Source organism: Notechis scutatus, chromosome 2 (assembly GCF_049901735.1).
Source record: "Notechis scutatus isolate UNSWTSFEM ecotype Mainland chromosome 2, rNotScu1.2, whole genome shotgun sequence".
Lineage (NCBI taxonomy): Eukaryota > Metazoa > Chordata > Lepidosauria > Squamata > Elapidae > Notechis > Notechis scutatus.
In genome coordinates, this window is record NC_142010.1 from 72,049,665 (window position 1) to 72,069,350 (window position 19,686).

Sequence of the window (19,686 nt, forward strand, 5' to 3'; positions counted from 1 at the left end):
AAGAGTCTTCTTAGTATCTCAGTAGCAGTTGTATTACTCCTTCAAGATGCAGATTATGAATATATTTTCCCAATGATTACAAACATGTATGTTTTTGTATCCTCTCAAATCCACTAATTCTTAATGATCAGAATCAGAAATTTCATTGAGATTGTAGAGCAGGAGAGAAAAAGGCGGTCTATCGTTTTGCTTCTGAAGAAGAAAAAAACAAGGAAAGAGAATTAAGTGCTAACTTGTGAGTGCATTAGAATGGCAATAATGAAAAAAAAGTCTATAACAAAATAGCATTTTAGATGACCATATTGATGAATTTAAGAGACTATAATGGTGTTCTTCAGTAGCAAATGTATTTGTCATTTCCTCCCTCCTGGAGGTGAAGCCATTTGTAACTGATAGAAAATGTCAGAAGGGAAATCCACAACAAAGCATTCTGCTACTAGATGAATGGTTCAACTTTACAAGAAAGATATTTATCCCTATTCTTAAAAAAGGATAATTTAAAATCCAAATATAAAATGAGCCATTCTAAATAATGTTTACTTTAAAAAAAATTCCACATTCCATATTAAAGATGAACATTTGCATCTTTTTAGCATTTCTGCATTGATAGAAACTCTTGACTTGTAATTTAATAGATACAAAGTAGTAGCAATAGCACTTAGCACTTAGACTTATATACAGCTTCACAAGGCTTTTTAGCCCTCTCTAAGCAGTTTACAGAGTCAGCATATTGCCCCTCAACCATTTGGGTGCTCATTTTACTGACCATGGAAGGCTGAGTCAACCTTGAGCCAGTGAGAATCAAACTGCCAAACTGCTGTCAGCAGAAGTAGCCTGCAGTACTGTATTCTAACCACTGCGTCACCACAGGTCTTAGTAACATTATGTATGGTCCCTATACCTTAGTTAGAATACGTGTAGTTGAATGATTACATGCTTTTCAATAATAAAACTTCTAGATAACTTAGTTATATCCTTAAAAACTCTTGGTAATATCAGCTAATGTTCTTAAATAGAGATATACTGACTATGCAAAGATCCACCTGGAACTGTGATTTGACAATTGTTTTTATTTATTTTTATGAGTAAGCAACATGTTAAAGCCTTATAGTTGGGTATCATTGAAAATCTTCAAGGATAGAGCAACTTCTGGAATCTTGGTGGATATCCTACACTGTTATTATAATTTTGTTCCATTTTAGCATTATATCTGCTTTCCTTTAAGATCCAGTAAAAATTTGCAAACAAAATGTTATAGATTTTTAAAACTTCTATATTTGACTAATTAAAAACTCAATATATAAGTTGTTTTTCTTAGAAATTTAAAATACATTTTAAGCTTCAAGTTAATTTATTTTTTTCCTACATTTTCCAATGGTGCTGTATAAAACTTTTGAAAACTGGTTTTCTAGGTAGCAGCTCATACCCAATTTCAAACATGAATCTGAGTTAAATTCCCTGAGTTCATGAGAAACAATTAGAGAAATACCAAGGCTATAGGCTAGACAGAAAATCAAAAACTGCCATTTTTTGAGAAACCGTTTGTTTACTGTTATCAAAAAAACCTTTACAGTCAGGTCCATGAAGTTACCAAGAGTTGGGTGTGACTCAATGTAAAATATATTACTTCATTCTTACATCCTTCTTGCATGAAATAAGATGCACTAACCTCATTCCAACAGTGTTGCATAAGTTTATAAATGGTATTGGAAGCAATTCTGGGTTTATACAAACGGAAGCCACCACTGACTTCTTCTACCACCTCAGCATTTGTCCGATTCTCATAAGGAGTTTTGCCTTCAGTGAATACCTCCCACATCAATACTCCTGAAATAAGGCAGGATACATAATTTATGAAGAACAGTGTCCGCCATTCTGTCTTTCTCAAATATCTTAATGTTCTGATCCAGTGCTTAAAATTGATATTTTTTTCAGTGAGATTCACAATGTAATCAATCCTATATATGACTAGAGAAAGTTTATAGGAACTTTCTCCCAAATTAAAATGTAAGGTTGCCCATTGGTTAGTCATCCTAATGAAATAATATTAGCAGGCTCCAGATTGTCAACAGATTGTGAGTTTGCTTTCAACTATATAGTCATATGTTGTTTGTTCACTGTGACTTACTATTACTACACTCCCCCTCCTCCCTAATCCTGCTGTTATCTGTGTTGTGGTGGCAGCAGAGGCAGAAAGGTATTACTGGGTGAGATGAGTGAAGAATGCCAGAAATGTGTCAACAGAATATAATCCTAATAGGGTTATCTAAGACATGGCGATCATCCCAGCTACCCTTCAAAAACAAGCAGGCCTCTATATTGGGTAGTGGTGATAGAGGAAGATGCTAGAAGGAGACAATCACTTTAGTGACAACAGCAAAGGCATCATTTCATATTCGCAGGAAAAGGCAATTATCAAACTACTTGTGTGTTTTACAAAAAGACCACAAGGGTAGACATTAAATGTAAAAGACAATATAGTGCCGAATGATGCCCCCTCCTCAGGTCACATGGCACTCAAAACACTATTGAGAAAGAGCTGCAGATCTTTCAGGGTACAAATTATTAGATTAAAGCCTCAGGACATTTAGTTGGTGATGCTTCCATGGAAGAAAAGAAAATCTGAAACTACCGTATTTGCCAGCGTATAAGATGACTTTTTTGCCCTGAAAAGATGCCTCCAATTGGGGGTCGTCTTATACGCCGGGTCGTCTTATACCGGCAAATAGTAATTGGGAAGCACTGCGGCTGCCCGCGGCTGAGGCACTTTTGCGACTTTTTTGCCCTGATTCGTGGGAAACGAATCCCGTGAAGCGAAGGAGCAGCCAGCCTTCTCCCAGCTCCCAAGGAAGCGAGGCTCGAGCCCGAGCTCCGCTGAGGTATCCGGCTGGGGCTGTCAGGAGTTGTTACCGCTGGCGCGGCTCGCGGCTCCAGTCCGCGTTGCCTCGGGAAGGAAAGGCAAAACCAGGAGCCGCTGCTGCCATTGCAAAGCGCGCCGCGGCTCTTCCTTTTGCCTTCCTTCCCGAGGCAACACGGACTGGAGCGCGCTGAGCCGCGCCAGCGGTAACAACTCCTGACAGCCCCAGCCGGATACCTCAGCGGAGCCCGGGCGGTGCGAGCCTCGCTTCCTTGGGAGCTGGGAGAAGGCTGGCTGCTCCTTTCGGCTTCACGGGATTCGCTTTCCACGGTAGACAAAAGTGCCTCAAAAAAAAAAAGTGCAAAAGTGGAAGGCGTGCGGAAGAGGGGGCGAGTATATAACAAACTATATTTTGAGTGGAAATGTTGGGGGTCGTCTTATACGCCGGGTCGTCTTATACGCCGGCATATACGGCAAAGATAGAATTACAATCGGAGCATAAAATGTAAGAAGCATAAACATGGGAAAGCTCCACAGAGCGAAGAATGAAATGAATCACTTACACATTGACATTTTAAGCATCAGCAAATCAACACTTTTAGTCAGAAGACTATACTAGAGCTAGTCCTCATTTAGCAACTGATTTCTTTAGCAACTCTTTCAAAATACCACAGTGATGAAAAATTAACTTTGTACAGTCCTTGCATTTACAATTTTTGCAGGTAATGTTCAAGTTCCAAGTTAAGCAGAAAGCCAACTAGTTTCTATGATATGATGTTGACCATATACCCATCATTTCAAAAACATTAGGAATCACTTTGAAGTCCTGAACCTCACCAATAAGGAACCTTAGGAATTGTGGAATGAATTTGAAGACATTGTAAAGATAAATGTGAAAAGAGAGTGTCAAAGACCAAGAAACAAAAAGAAAGAAAGAATGAAAGAAGAAAGGAAAAGAAAAGAAAGGAATCAAACCACTTGTCAGAATAAACAATGGAAATTGCCAAAAAGAGATGAGAAGCCAAAACCAAGAAAAAGATCTCAGGAAGAAACCTAACAAAGAGTTTCAGAAAACTGTTAGAAGAGATAAAAAGCAACATTGCAACAATATCTATAATGACACTGTGGAAACAGACATGAAAAACAAGGAAAGCCTTCCCAAAAAATCTGAATTCAAGATTTTTCAACTTGAAATGGTGTGATAAAAGACACCAATAGACAGACAGCAAGTGATCCCAAAAAGGACAAACAAAAATAGAAGGAGTATGCTGAAATTCTGTACAATAGTGATGTCAAAATCCAAGATACTGAAGAAGATATTCCATACTTCCAAGATCTTCTAATAGAAGATGACATTAAATCAGCACTCTCCTCATTATCAGTCTGGAAGGCTATGGTAACTGATGGAATATTTATAGAATTGTGGCAAACAACCGAAAAAGATGGGGTAAAGATTCTAACCAAACTACGCCAGCAAATTTGGAGAACAATATAGAGGTCAACTGATTGGAAGAGGTCAGTTTTTATGTCAATACCAAAGAAATGTGCAAAATATTATAAATACTCCTTCACATCCTAATAAAACAATGCAGACATTGAAGAGGAAAGGCTGAGAAATGTAAGACATTACTGGATAATTGAGAAAGCCAAAGAATATCAACAAGAAGTCAGTATGAGTTTATATTTAATTTATGGAATTATTGAAAGGCCTTTCATTGTGTTGATCATGTCAAACTGTTGTATGTGCTTAAAAACCCTAAAAGATTCCATTTCCTTCATGCAAAAACTATACAAAGATCAGGAAGCCACAATAGCTTCAGATTGGCAAAAGAGAGAGACAAAGATGAGTACTCGCCCCTTATTTATTCAGCCTATATGCTGAATATGTATGGAGGGGAAACTAGATTGGAGGAAGCTGAATATGGGGTTAAAAGTGGGGGCATACCTGCATGATGCTGATGATACCATTTTGATAATTGAAAATGCATATGACCTGAAAGTTCCAATAATGAATTAAAGGAAAGTAGAAACAGATTATGGTTAAATATACAGATGGCCCAACTAATGACAACAGGTGCAATTAATAAGAAAGTTCTTGAAATAGTGGGATAGCTTATGTCTCAGAATAGCACTTAGTAGAATAGAAATTAAGGCCTGGAAATGATATTCAGATGCTATTCTATACATTCAGGTATTCATAAAATACTTTTAGGTATTCTATTCTACAAACATCATAATTGTGCAGGAAATATTTTTCTCTGTGACATTATATGAATGTGAAAATTGAACTTTGAAAATGCAAGACAGAAAGATTCCTGACAGGTTTCTTTTTGGTGTTGGAAAATACTTTTGAGAGCACCACAGATAGTCAAGAAAACAAACAAATGAATCATTGAACAGATCAATTCCACAGTCCTCACTCAGGGCACAAATGAACATGCTCAAATTGTCACATTTTTGATCATATTGTGTAAAGTTCTAGCTCTTGGGAGAAGTCTGTAATCCTGGATGAATTGGAAGAGAAAGAGAGAAAAGCATAACCAAGGTGGATGGGCTCAGTCACAATGGCAATGGATGCACCAATGGAAGCTCTGAAGGATTAAGTTAGGGACAGATAGATCATCCTGGAAAAAATAAATCACTATTAGCATAAATTTAGAAAAATAAAATAAAGAACAGCACTGATTCATTTGAACAATCTCCTATGACCTTTTCTTAACTTGAATCAAAATTTGTTGATGTGAATCAACTTGCTAAATGACTGGCTTCAAAAGAGCTTGTCTAAAAGAGGAAAGGTGAAAGGATGAGAAGCAAAAGGAAACTGACCTGTCCTTGAAATGTAAAATGCAGTTTTTCTGATTGACTATAAATAACAAACCAGATTATTTGGGAACCTTGCAAACCTATCACAGTTGACTTTATTTTTATTCACACAGCATGGACACTTTTTTAAACAAAAATTTCTTTAGCTATTTCTTGAACAAACAGTCCCTGCATACCTGATCACTGACTATGATAAGAGACACCCCCCCCCCAAACCCACCACCCACGCTAAGCTGCACTACATTCTAACCAAATGAATGTTTTTGTCATTCATGTATTGCAAATGTATTTATATATTCTATCCTAGATTCCCTTTTAGCTGAATAAATTAAAATTTTAATTGCTTTTGAGCTGTTCATTCATAGATATGTATTCATTTTCATATCTGGATTATATTACTGTTTGGCTGATTTAACAACCCAGTAAAAATATGAAATAGACTGAGAAGGGAGAAGCAGAAAAGCTCCTTTTATACAAATCGTGTGATGTGGAGTGACAATAAACTATGGAAGGCTCTTGTGTTTTGTAAAATTTTTGTTACTCTACGTCTTTACAAAATTCTAAAAATAAATATGGCTTTAAATACTTTAGACTTTAAAAAATGACGTTGAAATATTTTTAGAGATTATCTAAGACAAAAACATGGTTGAATTTCTTGTCCTGTTAAGATAAACAATGAACAGTTTTTTAATCATAAGAGCTTGAAGCAATTATGTGACTAGGATATTTGTTGTTAAAGACTCTTACCAAATGACCATACATCTGACTTGGTGCTATAGCGGTTATAGGAAAATACCTCTGGTGCTGACCATCTGATGGGGAATTTAGTACCCATGGAGCTGGTATATTGATCATCAAGAACATACCTAAAAGAGATAAATTTGTTTAAAGTAATTAATCAGTAATTATAATGGTATAGCTCATGCATGAAAAAAGATTAAAATCTCAGAATGTTACTGAATCATTAATCTGAAATCATGAGTTATAATGATACAGGAGGCTCTATTTTTTAATATATCTGATCCACCGGCAGTAATAGAACAGGAATATACTGTATATACCCAGGTTGGAAGTTACACAGTTTGACTTTCTTTCCATGTTATCAAACTAATCATTCTATAGACATGCTTCTCTTTAACTGTCAGTACTATGGAAGCTATTGAAATAAAACAGACGGCTTGTTGTTAAGCTGCACCAATGCCATCATTGATTTTATGAGTACTGCTATTCTTTCACATCCTCCTCTTTAAAAAAGCAGTAATGACTGTGGAAAGAAACTGACTTCAGTTGACCAATAAAATATAATTGGAATATGTCTGGCTGGCAAGTGATAGAAAGGTGTCTGCAGACTTCCGATTTGAGCTTCTTTGGCGACAGACCGAAACCGCGACTCTGTGCATTTTCGATCCGTGCTCACCGCTGGAGCACCCCGAGCCAGCTGGTTTTGGGGCTAAGCCACCCCGTAGAGGTGGTAAAGAAGGGGGAGACTGCCTGCAGAGTTGAGGAGAGCTGCATCTCTCCTCCTCAGCTGGCCATTACTCCCTTTCCCGAAGGCGGTTGTAGCGGTGGTCAGAAATGGCCACCACAAAGAAGAACTCAACTGGAAAAGAATGTGCAGGAGGGAGATAAGAAGAGAACGTTTTGGTTGACTGGGTCAAACAGCAAAAACAACAAATAAGGTACCCTGGAATTTAAACTATAAAAAAAATAACACTGTTCCCAAAGAAGATTTTTAAGCAGCGAAGGAGAGAGAAAAGGGAAAGGATTTGGGTTTTTTTCCCACCTTTTCCTTTTCCTGTACTGACAGCTAAGAGACTTAAGCAAGAAATTGGAAAAAAAATCCACTTTGACATTAATAGGCATTTAATGCTGAAAATAAAAAGTCAAAGGAATAATAAAGATTTCTGGATATTGAAAAGCTTTTGAAAACAGGAGAGAAAAAGAATAAAAGGGCAGGATCTGGAAGGGAGGAGACTGCCTGGAATTAAAAAGAATTTACAGTAAAATCTCAACAAGATTTCTAAAAGATACATCTTAACTGAAACATGGTAACAAAATAGTAAAACCCCAGGAAGAGAAACTGAAAAAAGAAATAAGAAGGAACAGCTCAGGAGTATTTGGATTACTTGGTGATCTCTGGATTCTTGGTTACTGCATTTGAATGACTAAAATCAATTGGGTGGTTGTTTAAAAGTGTCTAAAATGGCTCCACTCTTCGAAGAACTGAAAATGGAACTTAAAAAGTACAAAGAAGATGCACAAGAAGGGAGAGGTACTTTTGGCTTCATATTTCAGTTCTTAGAAATGGAGATTTGGAACTATGAGAAACAACAAGAAATGCCTGCAGAACAAGAAGATTGGGACAAAGAAGAAGCCATCTTTAATGAACAAGTAATCTTAAGCAGGGGAAAAAAAGGAAAGGGGGGAAAGAGAACGGAAAGTTTAAGACTGGGAAAAACAATCCCAAAAAAGAATAGATTGGAAAATAAGTATAAAACCAGAAAGCAACAGAAGAGGGAAATGCAGAAGAGAGAATTAGAAGTAGAGAGACAAGGGGGTAAAAAGGGGAGGGAGAAGAAAAGAGGGAAGAAAGAAAGGAAAAGAAGTTATAATGGACAGAAACAAGATAAAGAGAAACGGCCTATTTAGAGATAATGGGTGGAAATCTAATTGAAAAAGGGATTCTGCAAAGGTACATAAGATAGTATTGTTATATTAGAAATAGAAATAATTTCAGAAAATATGAAACAATGTATGGTTAAAATGTTTGATAAAATAGTTATCGTAATTTAGTGGAATGTTTGTCAATAAATAAATGTAATAAAATGAATACTTAATGATTTATAAAACATATGTGAAGAGAAACAAGGGAAAAATTAATTATGGAGATTATACGTGTCTTCAAGGAAGTATAATATTTAATTGAAAAGAAATGTTAAAGATGTTAAGACTTTAATGAATATTTAATGAATTGGAATGGAATGAGGGTTTTAATTACATATATTTATAATCCTTTTTTTTAAAGAATATAGTGTGATTTATAAGAATGTACCAAGCAGAATATTGGAAGTTATGTAGTATGTATTATATTGAATGTTACAACCTTAAGATATATATTGAAGTTTAAATAAGAGTTGAATGGATAAAATGAAAAGACATAAAGGTGTCATACTCCAATTTGTAACTACAGGAGAAAATTTGTTTAATGAGAAAAGATAATATGAAATTGAAACAGGACAGACAAAAGTATAAATATAATGATTTTAACTGAGATGAGATAATCAAAATAAAATTGAGAAAATTAAAAGAGGGGAAAAACTATATAGTAAATGCAAAATAGTAATAAGATATGGAATAGAACACAAAAATGAGCCTGAAATTGAGTTTGTGTCTGTATAAAGAAGTGTAACCCGAGACCATGCTATTTTCAAAAAAGATATTTTACTTGTATTATGTTTTTTTTTTGTGTGAAAACCCAAATAAAACTTTAATAAAAAAAGAAAGAAAGAAAGGTGTCTGCAAAGTAGGAAATTATCCTAGAAAGCTATGCATGATAGGATGTTGGGTGTTTCTGTGATTGGGACATTTATTAGTGAACTCCAATAACATCCAATGCAGAACTTCTATCAGCATAATTAAAGGGAAGAGAAATTGCAGGATAGAATTGAGGGAACTAATGTTGCACTGTCCCAAAGGTGCTTTTTCAAGAGGCAACTGGACTTTCTGGTTTTTCTTTGAAGACGTTTTGCTTCTCATTCAAGAAGAGCTGAAGAAGCTTCTTGGATGAGAAACGAAACATCTTCAAAGAAAAACCAGAAAGTCCAGTTACCTTTTGAAAAAGCACCTTTGGGACAACCATGACCTGGATGATTGAGAATATCCCTAGACATTTCATATCCCACTGAGCAAGTTGCTATACAATATAACACACCCAAGTAGGAGCTGTAGCTGCCTCCTTCAATGTAATAGTGCCTATAGATGGGTTTGGCTTGGAATGTTGGGAATTACAGTCCTAACCTATTTGAAAAGCCCCTGGTTGGGAAAGGCTGTACTATGACTCTTACTGTCTTCATATTTCCAGTTACATACTAGTTATATATTTGCAGAGGTGAACAGTGGGAAAATTCAAATGATAAACTAATACAAAAATTGAGACCCTTTAGTTCTCTTAAGCTGGCTGTCAAAGGAGGAGTAGGTTATAGAAATTTCAGTGGAAACAGATCAGAACTGAGCTTTAGAAGCTTTTGCCAATACAATAAAGTTGAATTGGGTTAGGTTGGATATAATTAAAAAACTGTAGTGGATTTCCACTTATCAACTATAAGGCTAATAATGTATAATACACCTATATTACCGTGACATTCCAAAATCTGAAACTTTGACAACTTGAAATTCGCCCACCAAACAGTTTCGAGCAGCCTGCGGGAAAGAAAAGACAGGGTATACAGTATTTGTACAGATAATATGAGCCACATTTTACAATACCAAGGTTTATTGCTGACAGAAAACTCTTTATGAACTTCTGGAGAACAGAAAAAAAAAATGAACTTCACCAGTGACCAGGATATGAATGACCATGCATAGGGCATGCTGATCCAGGAGTGGCATAATTGATATGTAAGATGAAGCTGTGCAAAGCCCCCCCCTAATTCCTGGATGCCATCTGCTTTTTGAGCATCAGCCATAAGTCTAGAAGATTCTGTAAATGGAGCTCTGGCTTTGTTTGAGACTATGCTATCTCATCCTGAACCAAAGATGGAAAATCTCTGGATCTAGGAAGTCACATAATCCATTAGCAGTCAATTTTATGAAGGTGGACTTTGAACCTGTTTTTTTTTCCTTATCCAGTCCTTTATACTCAAATACTATCTAGGCCCTGCAGATAGAACCCTGGTGTGATATCATATATTATCATACCAATAACAATAAGAAATTAGCAAACCCATGAAGACTTTACCTAGAAAACTACTGGGCACTACAAAAAAATCAGTAAAAAATTTAATACTCTCACAGAGAAGGAATAATCAGAAATATTGCAAAATCCCCACTGTTGTACAATCTCCATTGTTGTACAAACACTGAAAGTCTTCTTACATTACAATTTAAAGATAATATATGTCAGTAATTTCATTTTTATGCTGATTTTTTATGTTAAAGATTTATTTGCAGGAAAACAAGATGTGATCCAAACATACCAGATCTCTATGAATGACAGATGCCTCCTCGAGATAAGCCATTCCCTCACACACATCTTGACACATTCCAAGAAGTTCTTCCTTTGATAAGCTTCCACGTTGCTTCTTCAAATAATCAGATAAACATCCAAACTCCATGAACTCAAATACTAGACATATAGGAGAATTTTGCAGGCATACCCCATGTAACTGGACCAATTTGGGATGAGATAGTTTCCTGATGATGCAAAAAGATAAATCAAGATTTTTCAACAGAAAATAAGGAAGAAGACCATAAAAGAAGAAACCCAGATATATGATGGATATACTAAGAAATAAAGAAAAAAGGAAAAGTATAATTATTTTAAATACCATGCTACATTTCCCTCATTCGCTATGGATAATTCTTGAAATGGAGATCAATTGTGAAGTTAACTCTTTTCACACATTTACAAAATTTCACTGATACTTTTTATTTTCAGAAAAATAAGAATCTTGTTAAATATGTGTCCATACAATCACCAGGAATAAAGGTCACCTTAAAGAAAAATAATTTTCTTAAAACTTAATTAAAAACAGTATTAGAAATTGTATTTTGTAGAACTTGTAACAATATACCAATACAGCTTCTTCAATCAAGAACCCAATTGTTTAATGCCTGATTGTGCCAATCATGTTTAGGAGACAGTCATGTTTGTGAGACATAGCAAAACAGTGTAAGAAAGATTTTTCTTAAGTCACATTGAAGAATTGCATTGACGAAACAAATTGGAAGAAGATTCTAAGTATAATTATAAAAATAATAATTTAAAAAATTGTGATCCAGCTTATCAAAATTTAAAATAAATTATAATGTGAACCACATCAAGGGATTAAAAGTCATATTGCATTATTCATTACATAAATAAAATGGGAGTTTAGTAGGTATTTATACTGCTTACATCATGACTTGGGCCTCTTCAATAAAGTCTTCTTCTGACATTGTTCCTGTGCGAATTGTCTTTATGGCCACTTTCATCCGATCAAGCCAGTAGCCAAGATGAACCACACCAAACTCACCAACACCAATCTCCTGTTCAAATGTTAGTTCTTGTGGATTAATAATCCATTTGCCTAGGAAAAAGCAAAAGAAAAACAATCTAATAATTGCTTTTGTCCAATAAATAATAATTGTTATATAATCAATAGTGCCAGTATTTGTGGATGTGGAAAGAGCTTGGTTAGGAATTCTTCATTTAATCATTACTTCTCTAATACTCCACATCAGGGGTGTCAAATTCAAGGCCTGGAGGTCGGATCTGACCCATGGGGTGCTGAGATCTGGCCCACAGAGCCACCTGGAAACAGCAAAGGACCAGCCAGCAGTGCTTCTGCCTTTGAAAACGGAGCTCAGGAGCGTTGCAGGAGGCCGTTGCAGCCGAAAACAGAGCTTGGGAACCCATTTTCACTGGCAGGGTACTCTGTCCACCACAGATGCCCCTGACATGAGTGATGTCAAGTTGGCCACACTACCCTGGCCACACCCACCCCATCATCCAAAAGTCAAATACAACCCTGATGTGGCCCTGAATGAAATCGAATTTGACACCCCTGCTCCACACCCTTACTCCCATTCACAGAAACAAAGAAACATTGTGATTGCCTTATTTACCCTTATTTACATTTTAAAGAAAAGAACTGTGACTTTCACTTCCATTTCGTCTCAAAACCAAAAAAATAACAAGTTCCTTTAGCAAGACATCTAGTTTACTTACCATAACTTAATCCAGCTGTAACAGGAGCTTTTTCTCTCCAGGTGGAGACAGCATACCTCAGCCGAGTAACAAGACCTGTGTTTTGAACAAATGTACAAATATATTTGAAAGAGACTCAAAAGTAAGAGTATATAAGGGAATTTTTGTAACTCGAGATTAAAATGAGGGGTCCTTGGTACTCTCTGAGCTTGGTTGTTTTCTTGCAGACATTTCATTACTCAAACTAGATTACATCATCCATGCTAGTAATGTAGAGTGATATATTAGCATTGATGTTGTTACCTGGTTGAATGAAATGTCTGCAAGAAAACAACCAAGCCCAGAGAACACAAAGGAGCCTTCATAAGTGCCAGCTTTTGGCAGCTTAAGAAAAAATGATGGGCCATAAAAATAGAATTATGGAGATGTACTATGAGAATGTACTTGAGAATCAAATATAGAAATAACAAAGTTACCAATGTGACACTTCAATAAAGTATACCAAAACAATTTTCCTATTATGTGAAAATTTCTAGGAATGTCTGTGAAGTTTTGAATATGCAACATAGGCACTATCTGAATATGCTAAGCATTTTATATTAAATTTCTCCCAGGATATTCAGAAAATCAAAGAACTGTCATTTATGTATATAATTTCTCTTGAATATAATTCAAAGTTATACTTAATGGGGCACATATAAAGAGAAGGCAAATATAGGCTTCCTGCAAGAGATCCATTATTTAGGAAATTTTCAGCATTTTATGATACTAAGTAAATTTATATTGATTTATCATAAGAGCTTTGATAATAAGGAATTATTTAAAACATCAGATGTCAAGATAATTTTTCCCTCCATTTTTAGAATCTTAGAATTAAGTTATCTGCATCTTCTTACTTTTCTTGCCTGAACTTACCTCCTGCATTATACTGATGATAGTTGATCAATTCTGGGATACAATCAAAAACATGTTTCTCTGCCAAGTAATACCTCCTGGGCTTGTCACTAGTCTCCTTGATATGATAGTGTTTTATAACAGGGCTATTGTCATTGCTAAAAAAGACAGAAAATATGCCACTTTAAAATAAGGTAAAGACTGCTAAAAATGTGCAAGTAAGGCAAAAATGACCAATGATTCGTGAAGCATCAATCCAATTCGGGTTTGAACCATAGAATAAATACTATGAACCACTTTATTAGAGTTCTGCTAGCTATATAGTTCCACAGTAATTTTTTTTTACTGTGGAACTTGTTACAGTGGAATTATATATTTTCTTCTTCTCATGTTATGTTTCTTCTTCTCATGTTATGTTTCTTCAAACAAGTACCAGAATGCCACACTCTGGAAAGTCTGGAGACTAAATTGACTAGGATATATATAAGTTCTACCATTCCTTCAAAATGAAGATATAAAACAAATAGCCTTTTATCTTTCCTCTGATTTTAAAAGAATAATCTTGCAATTAGAGAAAATACCAAAGGATCTGTGTAGAAAATCTATTGGCATTATTAAATGTCTCTGAAAAGCCACACTTTACATCTTTAGGAAAATGAAAAAATATATAGAAAATAATAACTAATTTTTTATCTAGGCTGAAACTATCAAGATTCAACTTTGGAAAGATTAAAGAACATTCACTAAAATGAATACATCAGTGGTATTATATTCTATTGTTTTATCAAAAAAATGAAGACTATTTCTATAAATAGTTGAAAGAGATAGCAACATATAATTGTGTTTGCTGGGATTATTATTTAAAGAACCAATAATTCTGAAAACTAGTTTTTAGAGAAATATGTAAATTGTTTATTCAGTGGCATAGTGGCCTAGGGGTGAAGACACTGCCAGCCCACTTGGAAGGTTGAGTTCAATTCTAGGTAGTGGCAGATGTTTCTCTCCTGGGGCACAAGAAAAAAATATCTGCTGCATATTCCATATAGGCACCAGGAAGGGCATTTGGCCAGTAAATGCTCAAATCCATCCAGTCACCCCCCACTCTACCCCAAATTATGGGATTATAGGATCATAAAAAGTGTTTATGTGAGGGATAACCTATATTCATCCCTCAGTTAATCAGATTAAGTAGCATCAACTCTTTCCAGGTGCCATCACTAAAGGATTGTCACCCGATGAGGTCTTGTAAGGAGTCCATTTTGAATTGCCATTGCCAGGTCTGGTTATCTTTATCCATTTGGGCTTTAGGAATATTATGAAAAAAGCTATCTGCTCCATGTGTTGCAATTACAAGTAGACCGCTGGTCCAGGATATTTGTATGTTTTGGTTTTTATTTTTTTCATACTCCTTTAAATGCATTTGGGTTTAGGGGGTCATTTTTTATATATTTTGACACTGTTAGCTGCCCACATCCTTGGGGAATAAGCAGCAGACAAGCAGAGCAAATGAATAATTCAGAGGGAAGCATGAATACCTATAGCCTAAAATTAGTGATAGTAATAATATATTCCAATTGTAGACCTTTAGCACATCAATTATGTGCTAAAAATTATGTGCTAAAGAAAGTGTATTAATAACAAAGCCAGGATATTAGATATAACATCTCTTTTTACCTTATTTTGAAATATCAAATTATGCTAAAAGGCATTTATCACAATAATTGTGCAAAAACAAGATGAAGATGGATTACTATTGTGAAAAGAAGGATCTCCAAAAAATGTCATGAAAAAGCCGTATATTACAATAAATTATTTTTATTTATTTCCAATGCCTGACAAAGCTGTATCGAATATTCATTTTTATTTAAATGATTTTTTTTTTAAAAGTGCCATCTTTCCTAAGATCTAGCTTACTTTAATGCTTTTGTGAAAACAGAGACTGTATAGGTGCCAGGCTGCCTTGAGTCTCTCACCATGAAAGCTCCTTCTTTATTCTGGAGAAAGATGAAATACAATGAATTTACAAAGGAATCTATAAAAGGACCAATTTTAATGTCTAAAATGCTACATAAGCATTCATTCATTCATGCATTCATTCATTCCAGTTGTGGGAACTTTTGAACAAGTCCATGAAATCTTTTTGGCAACATGTTCTTCAGTAGTAGTTTGTACAGAGAGTGACTTGCTCAAAGTTACCCAACTGTCTTTGTGCCTAAGGTAGGACTAGAATTTGGTTTTTCCTGCTGGTAGCCCAGCATCTTAACTGGCTGACCAAATGTATCCATTGCTAATCATATAATAAAGCATTTATACTTCATGCTTGTAAATGTACACATACATTCATACACAATTTGCCTAAAGTAAAGTAAAACAAAGCAAAAGCACAAGAGAAGCAAGAAAATGAGATGTCTAACAAGGAACAAACCAAACACTCCAAAATTATGAAGAATGAACAGGGATTCAGTAATGTCAAATTAAACTGAAAAGTTGGACTGTTGGTTTCCCAAAATATTCAAAAGCTGCTGAAAGCTGGAATTTGGCTTCTATTTTAGTTGTACCCCCAAAAAAGCTAATTCCTTCTTGCTTGTTCTGTATTGGTATTTCATGTTTTCCAATAGCAGTCTTCTTCCAAAGGCTCAGGCCATCAATAGATAGTGATTTTGCCTATATTTTATATGCTCAGCAATCATGTAAGGGAAGCAGACAGACTGGGGAACAATGAGTGGGAATTTTAATTTACAACAATCACCATAACTAGCCAATTCAAATTAAAGGTTTTAAACAAATTCAATTCAAAACTACTACTCGATTTCCTCATTACATCACTGAATGTTACTTTCCTATATGCCCAAGTAAGTGAAGCAAGACATTGATTTAAGTACAGTAAAATGTGGGTACTACCTAAAGAGATTTACCTTACCTCTTCCCTGAGCATTGCTTCTGCTTTGGTTCTGCTGATATTCATGTTGTACCAGCTGCAATGATTAAGTACAAAGCAAAACATGTTGCATGTCAAGTGGAACTAATCCATAAACAGCATTAATGTTTGGTATCATGGCAAATAAATAAGATTTTTTTTGTAGATATAGTCCTCAGGTTATGGTGGTAATTGGAACCAGAATTTCAGTTCCTAAACAGTGTGGTTATAAAGCATGACTACAATGATTAGTGATATGAATGCCAGCAGTCCCCATTGTCATTTTTAACTGAATCCAACCAGTCACAATTCAAGGACCACATTGATTTAAGCCATTCCTGTCTTTGTTCCTCTCAGTCCTGAGTCTTGGCGAGGTAAGGCCTCCTCTTGAACTCTCTGTACTTCTGGCACAGGAACACTAGTGCAAGGCTGAATTAAATGCTTGGCAGTCTCAGCCAGCCATTGTTGTGCCCAGGCCTCTAACTTCTGACCCAGTACTGCCATCCCACCCCTCCTGTTGAGAAGCCCATGGCGCAATCAGCCGCCTTTGTGCCACAGTGCAAAGCACCAGGTACTCTGACCATCCAGCACTCCATAGATCGTGCCATCTCTAGCTGACCTTCACCATCTTTTTCTTTTTGCTGCTGCCTGGCCTTATGCAAGGCAGATGCTTGCTGTGCCAGGCTTTCTTCCTGAGGCCACCTCTGCCTTCGAAATTCTTCCAAAGCATTGCATGATTTGGAGAAGGGTGGACACAGCCTTCTTGCAAGCTTTTGGAAGGCCTTGTCAATAGCAAGTATAAGAAGATGTCAAAGGTCAGCTGGTCCTAACTAGGATCACATCTGGTAAAAGGAAAGGAAAACTGAGATTTTCATTTCTTTCTACGATCTCAAAAAAAAAAAAAAAAAGAATGTTAATCTAATCCAACATTGCTTGAGAATTCTGTCTAGCTAACATTTTTATTCATGCTTTTTAATGCCATTATCAGTTTATTTTTCTAATAAACATTGAACTGACATCTTAATGTTAAGATTTAAAAATTACATAATTCAAAGTTTCAGTTAAAACTTAGTCTCTTGATAATGATATTACATACAAAGGAGCAACAAATTCTTACTTATATATTTGAATATTATCTGGTGATTTTTCTACTATGTAGCTGCTTGGTACATATCCTCCATGCCTGAAACAAATAAATTATTCTATTAAAATATGAACAACTTCAGCATATGACTTGATTAAAATTGTCTGTTAGAGCAGAATACATGATACCAAACCTTCTGCTGATGGAATTAATAAGTAAATGGCACCATTTCTTACTGTTAAAGTTAAACTTTCTATTTTATTTCAAATTTTATTTTATTATTTAACATATGTGATAACATACATGGACTTGCAATATATTTTAATATTTCATTTAGATTAGTAAAAGACAATAACATATAAATGTTAAAAAGATTTATGTCCAAATACCAATGTCTAGGTCTGTAATGGTGAACCTATGCCATACATGCCGGAAGTGGCACACAGAGCCATCTCTCTGGGCATGCCAGCCATTGCCCGTTACTCTTCTGGATTCTGGCGTGCGTATGCACATTGGCCAGCTGATCTTCATGCATGCAGGAGCACCAGAAACTGGAAGAGCAGCTCCCCGGAGCACATGCACATTCCAGCCAGCTAGTCCTTGCATGCTCATGCACGTTAGAAACTGGAAGACCAGGTGGACAGTGTGCATGCATGCACTGGAAAGCTAAGCTTCTGGTTTCTGGTGCTTCTGTGCACGTGAGCTGGGGAGCTGCTCTTCTGGTTTCCGGCCGGTGCTGAAAAGGTTAGCCACCACTGGTCTAGGCCATCAACAAAAAACATAATAAAACATATATGTCTTAAGGTATAGTGCAGTAATTCAGGACAGGAAAGCAAAATGAATAAGAAACATACAGCACATAGGGAAAATGTAATGTAGGAGGAAATTAGAACATACATTTTTTTAGACTTACCCATTCTTATCCTGAACCAACCACCAATGGACTTCGGAGCTATCAATAACATAATATTCCTCATTGCATCGTAATGTCAGTTCCTGAGGATTCTGAGCAGTATAATCATAAATGGCAATGACTGAAGATTCCTTGGTATCTAGTGATGATTTCTGTTTTGTTTTTTTAAAGAAAGACATATTAAAAGCAGAAAATGACTGCAAAAAGTATTTGAATATATAAATATATATATATATATTTAAGTTTTCGGGTATTTATATGTATAGTATTCAGCTTTGTTCAGGTATTTTTCCCACGTCATTATAGTTGTGCTTTTAAAGTTGTAGCGTTTCGGCAGAATCTCATCTGCCATCATCAGGCTTCTGATGACTGATGATAGCAGATGGGATTCAAACATTGCTACAACTTTAAAAGCACAACTATAATGACGTGGGAAAATACCTGAACAAAGTGATTATATATATATATATATATATATATATATATATATATATATATATATATATATATATATGTATATGTATATGTATATGTATATGTATATGTATATGTATATGTATATGTATATGTATATGTATATGTATATATGTATATATGTATATATATATATGTATATATGTATATATGTATATATATATATGTATATGTATATGTATATGTATATGTATATGTATATGTATATGTATATGTATATGTATATGTATGTGTATATTTGCTTTCTGAGGTTTTCGCGGGTATTTGTATGTGGATCTTTGGTTATTCGAGGTTTCTCCTGCGTAAAATTGGAAGTATCTAGGTGATGTTTCAATGAAGTCTCATTCATCATCTTCTGGCTTGTGTCTTCGGCTTTGTGCTTCTCGGAGTAATGTGAGCTTGCAGCTGCTTCTTCCTTTTAACTGCTAGTCGGGGTGTGACTTGATTGGGTGGGGGCTTGGCTGTGTTCTGATTGGGTGGGGGTGTGTTCTCATTGGTTGGGGGTTTGGCTGTGTTCTGATTGGTAGGGGGTTGGCTGTGTTCTGATTGGCTGGTGGTGCATTCTGTTCAGGTGGGGGCTTGGTTGTGCTCAGGTTAGTCTTAGTTGCTGGGGGATTTGAGCTGGTGAGCTGTGATCCTGTTATTTGGCTTCGCGTTCGTGGTCGTGCCACATCTTCATGGTGGGCGTCAGTTCGCTTCATGTATGGGTCGGAGGGATTTGAAGCAGGTAGTGATGCAGCTGCGGTATGGCTTTTGGTCCGTGGTTGTGTCTCATCTTCTGCGTGGGTGTGAGTCTGCTTTCTACGTGGAAGTGTGG

General features: G+C 35.8%; 1 protein-coding gene across 1 annotated transcript in view; it reads right to left on the reverse strand.

The window, feature by feature from the left end:
• The window catches only part of ITK (IL2 inducible T cell kinase), a 57,509-nt gene that overhangs the window by 744 nt on the left and 37,079 nt on the right, over positions 1 to 19,686 (reverse strand). The window contains exons 6-17 of the mRNA XM_087955094.1: positions 18,396 to 18,547; positions 17,516 to 17,581; positions 16,402 to 16,456; positions 15,396 to 15,475; positions 13,503 to 13,639; positions 12,609 to 12,683; positions 11,796 to 11,967; positions 10,876 to 11,092; positions 10,035 to 10,099; positions 6,428 to 6,546; positions 1,670 to 1,827; positions 1 to 192 (exon numbers count right to left, since the gene is read on the reverse strand). The exon at positions 1 to 192 is cut by the window's left edge and continues 744 nt beyond it. Of these exons, the coding sequence (XP_087811220.1) occupies positions 121 to 192; positions 1,670 to 1,827; positions 6,428 to 6,546; positions 10,035 to 10,099; positions 10,876 to 11,092; positions 11,796 to 11,967; positions 12,609 to 12,683; positions 13,503 to 13,639; positions 15,396 to 15,475; positions 16,402 to 16,456; positions 17,516 to 17,581; positions 18,396 to 18,547 (1,368 nt within the window). The 3' untranslated portion in view covers positions 1 to 120. The remainder of the gene's footprint in view (positions 193 to 1,669; positions 1,828 to 6,427; positions 6,547 to 10,034; positions 10,100 to 10,875; positions 11,093 to 11,795; positions 11,968 to 12,608; positions 12,684 to 13,502; positions 13,640 to 15,395; positions 15,476 to 16,401; positions 16,457 to 17,515; positions 17,582 to 18,395; positions 18,548 to 19,686) is intronic.